General features: G+C 35.5%; 1 protein-coding gene across 1 annotated transcript in view; it reads left to right on the top strand.

The window, feature by feature from the left end:
- Positions 1-11,202, top strand: part of PAPOLG (poly(A) polymerase gamma) — a 28,919-nt gene that overhangs the window by 2,570 nt on the left and 15,147 nt on the right. The window contains exons 2-7 of the mRNA XM_004435657.3: positions 547-708; positions 2,721-2,787; positions 6,447-6,528; positions 6,761-6,870; positions 7,944-7,997; positions 9,883-9,994. Of these exons, the coding sequence (XP_004435714.1) occupies positions 547-708; positions 2,721-2,787; positions 6,447-6,528; positions 6,761-6,870; positions 7,944-7,997; positions 9,883-9,994 (587 nt within the window). The remainder of the gene's footprint in view (positions 1-546; positions 709-2,720; positions 2,788-6,446; positions 6,529-6,760; positions 6,871-7,943; positions 7,998-9,882; positions 9,995-11,202) is intronic.

Raw genomic sequence — 11,202 nt, 5'->3', positions numbered from 1 at the left:
TGATTCAAGCAAAGGATGTTAATGTAGGTTTCTCAAGGACAAATTTGGTTGTGATTTCTTTTTAAAAGGCAGAATATTTCACAAAGACATTCTAATGGGATGTTTTTGTTTCTTTCCTGAGGGGGGAAAGCCGTTGTTTTTGCTTAGAGCTTTCTTTCAAATGGCTCACTGCTTTTCAGTGATTGAATCTAGATGGTACTTGACTTAAGTCTGCAGGGTATAGTGGAGGTGGCCCTGGCCCAGCTCCCATTCAGGCTCTTTGCATTTCAGTTCAGTGGTGTTGGCACAGTTGTCCTGATGCCAACACATGCTGCTTTTGGCTTGAAAAGACATCCTAACCATGAAAGCTGGAGGCAGTATGAATAGCTCTTCATCAACATAAACACAAAATATACTTTTTTCCTTAAAAGAAAAGGTGCCTGCCCTGACTTTTAGTACTAAGTAAATTTTTAAGGTAGCTAAATTAATGAGTGGATTGAGAGATTCAATATATCAGTGTGATATGATACTTTAAATTTTTTCTGCTGTTTCATTTTTCTTGAACAGAAACACCATGCTGGACAGCCAGCGTCAACAGAAGCATTATGGAATCACTTCTCCAATTAGCTTGGCATGTCCTAAAGAAATTGATCATATTTACACACAGAAATTAATTGATGCCATGAAACCATTTGGAGTGTTTGAAGATGAGGAAGAATTGAACCACAGGTGTGTCATTTAAAAATATAAAATGTTTTACAATATATTATTTAATCATTAATTCTACACGCATATTTCAAGTACTTACTATGTCCCTGTCTAGGGATACAAAAATGACAAAATGAAGAGAAATCTTGGCTCTCCTGGAGATTACATTTTAGGTGGAGGTTAGGGGAGGAGACTAACAATTAGCCAAATAAGTAAAATAAATACAATGTTACCCATAAGTGCTGCTGAGAAAAGTAAAGCTGGGAGTGGAAGGCCTCATTGACATTTGAGGGAAAATTCGAAGGTGGAGAGAGACCTATGTGGATATCTGAGGGAAGAGCATTCTAAGTGGAAGGCTTGGGGTGGAGTGTACCTGGTATATTTAAGGACTACATAGCAAGGTAGCCTGAGTATCTGAAGCAGAGTGAGTAAGCAGGGAATGTGGGCTTAAAGAAAGTATGGTGAGGAGGAGCTTGGAGGGCAAGGTCTCTTAGGACCTCGTAAGCTGTTATAAAGGTTTTGGCTTTTCTTCTTTCGTGTGTGTGTGTGAGGAAGACCAGCCCTGAGCTAACATCCGATGCCAGTCCTCCTTTTTTTGCTGAGGAAGATTGGCCCTGGGCTAATATCCGTGCTCATCTTCCTCTACTTTATATGGGACACCGCCACAGCATGGCTTGACAAGCGGTGTGTTGGCGCGAGCCAGGGATCCAAACCTGCGAACCCTGTGCCGCCAAAGCAGAGCACGTGCACCTAACTGCTGTGCTGCCGGGCTGGCCCCTTGGCTTTTATTCTGAGTGAAATGGGAAGCTATTAGGGTTTTGAGCAGAAAATTGATGTGATTTACTCATGTTTTAACACAGTCATTCTGGCTAATGTATTGAGAATAGTCTGAACAGAGGTCAAGGAGAGAATTGGGGAGACTAGTAAGGAAACTGTTATAATAAACCAGGGAGGAAATGGTGGTGACCGGAACTAAGGGGGTGGCAGTGGAGGTGATAAAAAGTAGCAGAATTCTGGATATATTTTAAAGGTAGAGTTGTTTAATGACTGTGGAATGTGTGTGAGAGAGAGAGGGAGGGGGACAGTCAAGGATGATGCCAAGATTCTTGGTTTCAGCACCCAGAAGGATGGAATTCCATTACCTGGGGAAGGCTAAGGGAGAAGCAGGTTTGAACAGATCAGAAATTCAGTTTTCCTATGTTATCTTTGAGGTGCCTAAACTCTACTTTTCTTTCCTTCTCTTTTTTTTTAATGTGGATTTGGATATTCCATTGGTTGCAAGTTTTGTTTGGTTTATATCAAATTGCTTTTATTAAGTAATACTATTTCATAAAAATTAGCCAATAATTAATTTACCCGTTTTAATTACCCAAAGACCTATGACTGTCACTTAGAGAATGCTAATCTCTCTTATTACCACATTGAATTGATTTTATTCCATAGTGAGGCCAAGAAAGTTGACAATTCAGTTGGCCTCTGCACCTTTATTGAAGGTAATTTAAGATTTTTTGGGGAGGCTCAGGGGGGCAAGATCAGCGCTGAGCTAACATACGTCACCAATCCTCCTCTTTTTGCTGAGGAAGATTGGCCCTGGGCTAATATCCGTGCCCATCTTCCTCTACTTTATATGGGACGCCGCCACAGCATGGCTTGACAAGCAGTGTGTTGGTGCGCGCCCGGGATCCGAACCTGCGAACCTTGGGCTGCCAAAGCGGAGCGCGCACACTTAACTGCTACGCCGCCCGGCTGGCCCCGATAATTTTAATTTTTTAATAGGCTTTTTGAGTTTTGAAAATAGCTCAAAGACCAAAATACTATCATCACATTTATTGTCTCTTTGGAACTCTTAGGGACCTAAAGAATGCCAAAGAGATGTGCCATGCATCAACAAATGTGATAGCATTAGCACGTGTATAATATGCTTTTATTCTAGCACCAACACAAAGGTACTGCCTATATGTTTAATTTTTTTTAAATACTGTTTTGTTTTGTTTTTTTAGTTTTAATCTAAAGCATGTTATTTTTTATTATAGGCTGGTTGTTCTTGGTAAATTGAACAATTTAGTGAAAGAATGGATTTCCGATGTCAGTGAGAGTAAGGTAAGACTCTAAACTGCACTGAATTCATAGTTTCATTATGTCCTGGTCATTAGTCCTGGTAATAAGATGCAGGAGTTAAGAATAATCGAACATACATTAAAACTTGCTTTTTGGTATACTTGGTAATGAATTGGTTTAGATGGTTGAGTCTCTGAATGAGGATTTACCCCAGAAGTAGCCAATGTCTAGCTACAATTCCACATAAATGTCTTAACTCACATGTAGTGGATCAAAATTTAAATATCAAGAGATTTTACTTTAAAAGCCAGATTTCAGACTTCTTGTGAAATACAGGATCTGGCAACACTGGGCCTGCCTTTGTGCAAGGCAGGAAGAAGCTTGAATGGAATTTGGCTCCTGCCCTCCAGTGCATTGTGGCCCCCACCAGCCTCTGCTCTGTCTGATACAGCAACTATCATTTATCAGTCAGTTTCTGTGTTTCTTATGTGTACTTCCCTTATTTGTGTACCTGCCTGGCCCCTGAGACATAGGCGTTTACGAACCCTAATTTATAGTTATATAACTTTGCCCCCCTCCTTTATCTTACCTATTTTTCTTCTAAAATCGATTACCTTTTTCTTGCTTTCTTCGAGTATTTTGAATGTAATTGAATTTTCATTTGTCTGAGAATCATCGCTATGAATATTATTTTACTGACTGTACTTAAATAAGGTAGGACATGTTCAACTGGGTGATACCATTTGCCCCTTCACTAAGTGGCCCAAACTTAAGTTTTTTGTTTGTTTTTTATAGTTTTCCCATCTTTCCCTTAACAGCAATCAGCTGCAAGTTAATGTCTCAAAGCAGTCAGTGTGTCTCTCTATAAACTCCCTGTCTGCCCCTTAATCTGCATGGTTTTAGAAATTAGATAAACACCTGTTACAATTCTTTCACTATTTTTATTATTTTCTTTCTATACCTATGATACATATTTAAAATTGGTTCTTTTAAACAGTGCATTCTGAATAAGATTATGAAGGACTCTGCTAAGTCTACAGTCATTGAGTTTAAATAAGTGGCCTTTATGCTATTTACTTTTGCTGCCAAACAGCTGTCTGGCTCATTTCTGAGCTTTCAGCAGGGTTATCAATAGTTGAGGTTTTCATGCAAGTTGAATTCTGAGCAGGTGAAATACTAGTCATTAGTAATAAAAAAAAAATTCATGTTTGTTTCTCTGCTACTACTTAAGAAAAAAACCTGTCTTATTCACCTGCACAACCTCAGGACAGAGCTCAGGCATTGAATAAATGTTAGGAGAACCTGTCGTTCCTCTCGAATCAGTCCATAATTACTCTTGGTGTGCAAACCAAATACTCAACTTGCTAGAATTATTTTAAAATCAGAGTAACAAGTTTTATGACTTCTTGTGTATGGTCCTTATATCAACTATTGTGGTTGTGCTGAGGTCTTTGTTTCCATCCCCATTCTAAGATGCATTCAAGGTAAGTCAAGTGTTATTATTCGCAAAAGAGGCTAGATTAATTTGTTGAGGTGTACCTACCTAATTTTCTTACTACGTGGTTTCTTTGTACTTAAAAGAAAAATCCAGTAGAATTCTCTTCTATGGTCAAAAGTTTTGTTTTTTTTTTTGATTTAGTTGCCTTCTCTCCCCTTTTACTCACATCAGTGCTTTAATCTGCAAAAACCAGTAGCTGGTTTCTATTTAATTTTTAGGCATGAAACCATTGTTAAAAATTTGAGACTTTAAAAGCAAAGTAAATAAAATATCTAATTATTAAAAAAACTTAAATTGGTTTTAACATCTTCCATTGCATGGATAAGGTGATTGGTCATTTTCTGTATCAATTATCATTCCCTTTCATTTATGCATATTTTAGTTTGGAAAATATCTGAAGGATTTGAGTTAGACCAAGGATCATTTGAATATTCTACACACAATTGGGATATTTAAACTTTAAAGAGTCTAGAACTCCAAATCAAATCATTTTGGTTAAATATTTGGTTTGTGGCAAAAATATTTTACTCTGTGATTCAGTGTATCACTTTCTCATAAATCATGCAAGAATCACGCTTTTCAAAGTAGGAAGGTAAATTAAAAGATAACGTAGGAGGGTAACCTAAAAGATCTTGTCTTCTCTGTCCTTTTGGTTCTTGTTAATCATCAATAGGTTTACTGACTCCTTTTTAGTTATAAAATTACTTGTGATACTCTTGAAGCACTAATATCCATTAAACAGAGGAGGTAACAACCATAATATCCTGTTACACAGATACTTTTATTCAAGTTAATCAGCAGATATTATTCTTTGCAACTTGCACTGGGCATTATGGGGAAATAAGAGAAGTAGTAGACACTTCTCACCTTCAAGGAATTTAAATACAGTTGAAGAGATGGGACTTACATACAGCAAAAAAAAAAGGTCAATACAAGTAGTATAAAAGAAGTTAAAGATAATAATAGTAGAGGAGCACAGAGGGTAAAATGAGCTTGTTATGGAGGTGGGGATAATTAGAGAAGGCTTCATGAAAGAGGTGGAACTTGAAGTGTGAACTTTGAAAAATAGGTGGTCTTGAGATACTCAAGATGGACAAGCATTCGAGGCAGGGGAAATGGCAAATGTCATGGAAAGGTGATTTACAGATTGTGTAACATGTTGGCAGTTGAAGCTTCAGAAGGGAAGATCAGGAGACAAGGCAAGAAAGATCCATAGGAACATATTAATTGGAGAGCCTTAGGATCCAAGGATCCTTAACCTCAGTAGTCAGAGAAGAATGCCTCGCAAGTTTTGAGCAGAAGAGTTATGTAATAGAGTAATTTAAGAACATCAGCCAGTGAATTTTATGCGAAGTGGAGTAAGAGAAAGTAAAGACTAAGGGCAAGAGGATAGCTTATGATACTATTAAATAGCTGGAATTAGGGGGTTGGTAGTTAAATAGAAAGGAGGCAACATGTGAGGGATATAAACTAAGAATTGCTAAGCCAAGAAGAAGAGTAATGACTGTAGGTGTGGGCAGTAAGGAAAATGAGGAACAGAAATAGAGAAATCAGGAGGGATGCCTGGTTTATCATAGGAAGAATTTTTTGCTTGTTTGAGGTACGAATGTTGAAGTGAATCAGAATGTCTAAGTGAAAATATCTGATGGGCATTGAGAATTGGCTCTAGAGAATGGTGAAAAGTAGCATTATACTTCTGGTACAATCAAAAAGATGTTAATTAAAGTTGTTAGATTAGCTCTCATAAGATCCTGTCAAGAATGATCCCACTTTCTCGAAGAAAAGTTGCAGAGCTAGAATCAAGAAATTAAGCACATCCGTCACAAAAACTAAAGAGGAGATGGGACTAGTCAAGAGTATGATATTGTAGAGAGTTGAAAGTGTATTAGTTTGGTAGTTAAGAGTTGTTTGGTGACTGTTGAGAGTGATGGAGCCAAAGACAGGCAATTGGAGGGGACAAGTAGGGTCAAGTGATAAAAAATGTTTTTCTTAAGATAGAGATGTGTGCATGTATTTGTTTTGTCTTCCCTCTGGGAATACCCTCATTACTTCAAGCTGCACCCAAAAGAGCTCTGAAGTACTTTTACACATCTCAGTTTACCAAAGTTGACAAATGTATTATATATCAGTAGCGTTTAGGCAATTTTTATGCTAAATAATTTGAACAATTGAATGCCTTTTGTTTAATTTTATTTTATTTTAGAATCTCCCACCTTCTGTTGTTGCTACTGTTGGTGGTAAAATTTTCACGTTCGGCTCCTATAGGCTTGGAGTACACACGAAAGGTAACTGCTTTTCTGTGTTCTACTTATAACTTTCAGTAACAAACTCTTATTTGTTGTCCATAATTAAGAAATACAGCAGAAAAAATTCCCGGTATCTCACTAGTCAGAGCTAATCATTGTTAACATTTTCCTATATTCATCTTACATACTTCTGTACATGTGTTTGTGTATATTTTAACAAGAATATAATACATAATATACTCTTCTTGATAAGAAATACTTTGATTTGCAGGAGCTGACATTGATGCACTTTGTGTAGCTCCAAGACATGTGGAGAGATCTGATTTTTTTCAGTCTTTTTTTGAAAAATTGAAACATCAAGATGGCATTAGAAATTTAAGAGTAAGTATCCTAGGATATTTAATATTTTGAACTCGTTAACAAATAATGTAAAAGCTAGGGCTTATGGTTGTTGAAATATTTCTTAAGAAATTGCTATATTGTTAAAATAATGGATAATGATTAAGAACATGGGCTTTATAGTTATATAGACCTGGGTTTGAATCTAGAATCTACCATATATTAGCTCTTAGATTTTGGTCAAGTTACCTCTTCTCCCTGAGCCTCACTTTCCTCAGCTGTAAAATGGAGATGTAGGGATTACTTTTTTATAAGTTTTTTCTGAGGATTGATGAGATAATTTACATAAACCATTTTATCTGATAAAAGGTTGATGGATATCAAATTGTGGCTGCTATTATGTATAAGGTTCATAATAGATAGATATGTATATCTAGCCATTCGTTCAGCAAATAAAATTTCAGCACCAATGATTCGTCGTCAGATACTAGTCTTAGTCCCAGAAATAAAATAGTGATCTAGACATAGTTTATGAAAGGGAGAGATTAGGGGGAACTAAACAAACTGGTAGTTTTAATGCAGTCTGAAATGCTAGGATAAGGTGAAGTTCGAAGGATGTGCATTATTTGGGTATCTGGAAATGGAGAAGGAGGTTAAGCATTTGTTAGGTTGGGGGATTAAGGAAGGCTCAGAAAGACATCATTTCTCCTAAATGGAAATTATATTGACTATATTTTTTTTGATAGATTACTCATGAGCTCTGATTATATTTTAATTTCTAACACTAGTGCTCTTTGTAAATAACCGGTTTTCAGTTTAAGTTCAACAGATAGTAAGTTACCCAGATGATAGCAGTTCTGCCTGCCAGTTTCTGATGAATATTTTTAAGAGGATAATAAGTTAGATAACTACTGTCATAGACATTTTGTATATCTTGAATAACAGTCACAAAGTAGACATACTGGCTGACCTAGAATGTGAGACCAAGAACACTTTCATTTTTTCTATTGAGTTAAAATACAAACCAGGAGCAAATGTATTCTCATTATTGGCAGTTAGGAAGGATAGAGAAAAGATTTCACCTTATGTATTATAATTGTTTTCCTTTTTTGTAGGCTGTAGAAGATGCTTTTGTACCTGTTATAAAATTTGAATTTGATGGAATTGAAGTAAGTGTTTAATATTTTTCTGACTTTCCGATTGAACTATTTAACCCATAGGGTTTTTTAAGTTGTTGTAGGTTTTTTTGTTCAGTTTTGTTTTTTTTTAAATTGGACTTAGACAGGCACGTATTTTAAAGAATCAAATAGTCTAAATGGTCCCTCACCTTCCTCTCTTGTTTATCTATTGACTTCTCACCATGGAAAATGAACCTACCTCCATGATTTTTATACACATCCTTCTCATTCCCATAATCTCCTAAGATAATTATATCATTATAATTTTGTTTAGAGCAGTATTCAGTGTTTACATTATTATGGTCTTATAAATAATGTTCAAAGATAAGCACAAAGTGTACTAGATTACCATTCTTTGCTGTGTGGCATTTTGCTTTCTTGGGAGTTAATTGTTTTGGATTTTGTTTGCTTGGTTTTTATGCTTATGACTGATTCAAACCCAGTCTCTCCTAGTTGTCTAAATCTTCTCTAAATAGATTTAGATTTCTCAGGCGTTCTGTCTTTATCATCTTGAAAAACTTATCTCACTGAGTCTTCTCACCTGTTCCAGTTCACACTGCTTGTTCTCCAAGGCTGATACACAGCTGTCATCCCGACATCTTTCTTTACTATCATCCTGGGATTTCCTTTTGCTTCTCTCTAGAGTTTTCTTCTTTCTTGACTTATTCTCATTTTAGTGGCATTCATCCACTAGCTTCCTGAAAAAGAGCACATATTTTTGAGATCTTGCATGTTTAAAAATGTCTTTATTCTGTTCTCACACTAAATCGATAGTTTGGCTGAGTAGAGAGTTCTAGGTAGGAAATGTTTCTCAGAATTTTGAAGGCCTTGCTTCGTTGTCTTCTAGCTTCCATGCTGTGTTAAGAAGTGTGATGCCATTTTGATTCCTCATCCTTTGTATGTGAGCTGTTTTATCTCTTCAATGCTTATATGATCTTTTTTTTCTTTTTCTGGTCTTCGTAGTTGTAAAATTCATGGTAGTATACTTAGGTATGTGCCTTTTCAACCAATTATGCTAGGCATTCAGTAGTCCTGTTTCAATTTGGAAACTCCTGTCCTTCAGTTCTTGGAAATTATATTGAATTCTATTGGATTTCCTGCCTTTGTTCTCTCTCTTTCTGGAACTCCTAACATTTGTATGTTGGACCTCCAGGACTGCCTTCTTTTTTTTAATGCTCTTCTTTCCCGCTTATTAACCATATCTTCATATGTTATATTCTTGTTCTGCTTTTTGGGGTTTTCTCATCTTCCAAACTTTCTATTGTTTTCTATTTCTGCTGTCATTTTTTTAATTTCTAAGAATACTTTTGTCTCTAATAGTCCTTTTTATTTATGTATTTATTTACAGCTTCCTGTCCTTATTTCCTATATGCAGTATTTTTTATCCCTGCTTTCTTAATTCTGCCGAGTCTATTACCACTTGTCCATCTGCTTTCCAGCTTTCATAGTTTTTGCTGTTGTCTCCTTGTATTCTCTGTCCTAGTGGGTTATACCTTTAAAACCAAAATAAAACTAAACAAAAAGAAAAACAAGATTTGCTGGCATTTTAGTGGAATTTCAAGAGGGAATGAATGTAAATGTGTGTTGGATCTGCCATCTTCATCTAGAAATTCACTCATAAGATTTTGATTTTTTTTTTTAATGCTTGGCATATATGCTAAAATTAAAATGCTCTTCTTTAATTTGAAAGTTTAATTACCCTCACAAAACTTTGCGCTGATGTTCCCATGTGAGATTGCCTGCATAGGCCTTTTGAAGTTTTGGTAGAACTTCCCAAACTAATTAAAACTTTTTACATTTTTGAGGGGGGGACGGGGGAGAATGGACTAGAAGGAGAAAGGGTAATATTTTTCTCTTTTTCTGCATCTTTCCAAAGATTGATCTAGTCTTTGCAAGACTGGCAATACAAACCATATCAGATAATTTAGATCTAAGAGATGACTCGCGACTGAGAAGCCTTGATATAAGGTGTATTCGCAGCCTAAATGGTAAGCTTCTAAAAAGAAATCTCAGATACCTGCTTAAAAATGATTAGGCAAATAGAGATCTTTTTGCAGAACTATTAATGGACTTGTTAAGGGATTGGAGTAACTCAAAAATAATGTTGTAATTTTCTTTATACAGATAATCTGACCACATTTAAGCATCTTAAAAAACACAAATTTATTTGAAATGTCTGTAGTAGTGGTTCTCAAACTTATTGGTCCCAGGACCCCTTTACACTCTAAAAAATTATTGAGGACCCCAAAGATCTTCTATTTATGTGGGTTATATCTGTCAATAATTACCGTATTAGAAATAAAATCTGAGAAAATTTTAAGGTATTTATTAGTTCATTCTAAAATAAGAATAATAAACCCATTATAAGTGAATATAAATACATTTTTGTGAGAATAGCATTTTTTTGCATTTTTGCAAATCTCTAATATTTGACTTAATAGAAGACAGCTAGATTCTCATATCAGCTTTTACTGTCAATCTCTTGTAATATTTTGTTTTGATTGACACATAGGAAGAAAATCTGGCATCTTAAAGAGATGTAATTGGAAAAGAGAGGAGTATTTTAATAGCCTTTTCAGATACTTGTGGATATTCTTTGATAATACTACACCAAAACTTGACCAGTGACAATTTCTTTTTTCTTTCAACAGCTCTATTTAAGGGATAATTGCACACCATAAAATTCATCTTTTTTAGGTGTAGAATTCAGTTGTCTTTAGTATATTCACAGAGTTGTGCACCAAATCCAATTTTAGAACATTTTCATCATCCTCAAAAGATCCCTCATACCCATTTACAGTCATTTCCCTTTCCAACCCTCCAGTCCCAGGCAACCACTAATCTACTTTCTGTCTCTGTAGATTTGCCTTTTCTGGACATTTCATATAAATGGGATCATACAATATGTAGTCTTTTGTGTCTGGCTTCTATCACTTAGCATAAAATTTGTGAGGTTCATCTATGTTTGTAGCATATATGGCTAGTTCTTTTTATTGTGAATAAAAGTGACCATTTTTAAAAGGTTAATTAGAATATCGAATCTAAAACCATATCAATTGACTTCTTGTACACTGTTACCTTAAAATCCATTGGTCTGTTGTGTTCTTTGAACGAGTCTTTTACCCATGCATGATTTTGTACTATCATGCCTTGGTCATTTGAAAAATACTGATTCACAAAGTTGATCTTCTAAATG

Source organism: Ceratotherium simum, chromosome 11, assembly GCF_057802395.1.
Source record: "Ceratotherium simum simum isolate JZ-2026a chromosome 11, ASM5780239v1, whole genome shotgun sequence".
In the NCBI taxonomy this organism is placed as follows: domain Eukaryota; kingdom Metazoa; phylum Chordata; class Mammalia; order Perissodactyla; family Rhinocerotidae; genus Ceratotherium; species Ceratotherium simum.
Note: the sequence above shows the minus strand (reverse complement) of the source record. Positions and strands in the feature narration are given on the sequence as shown.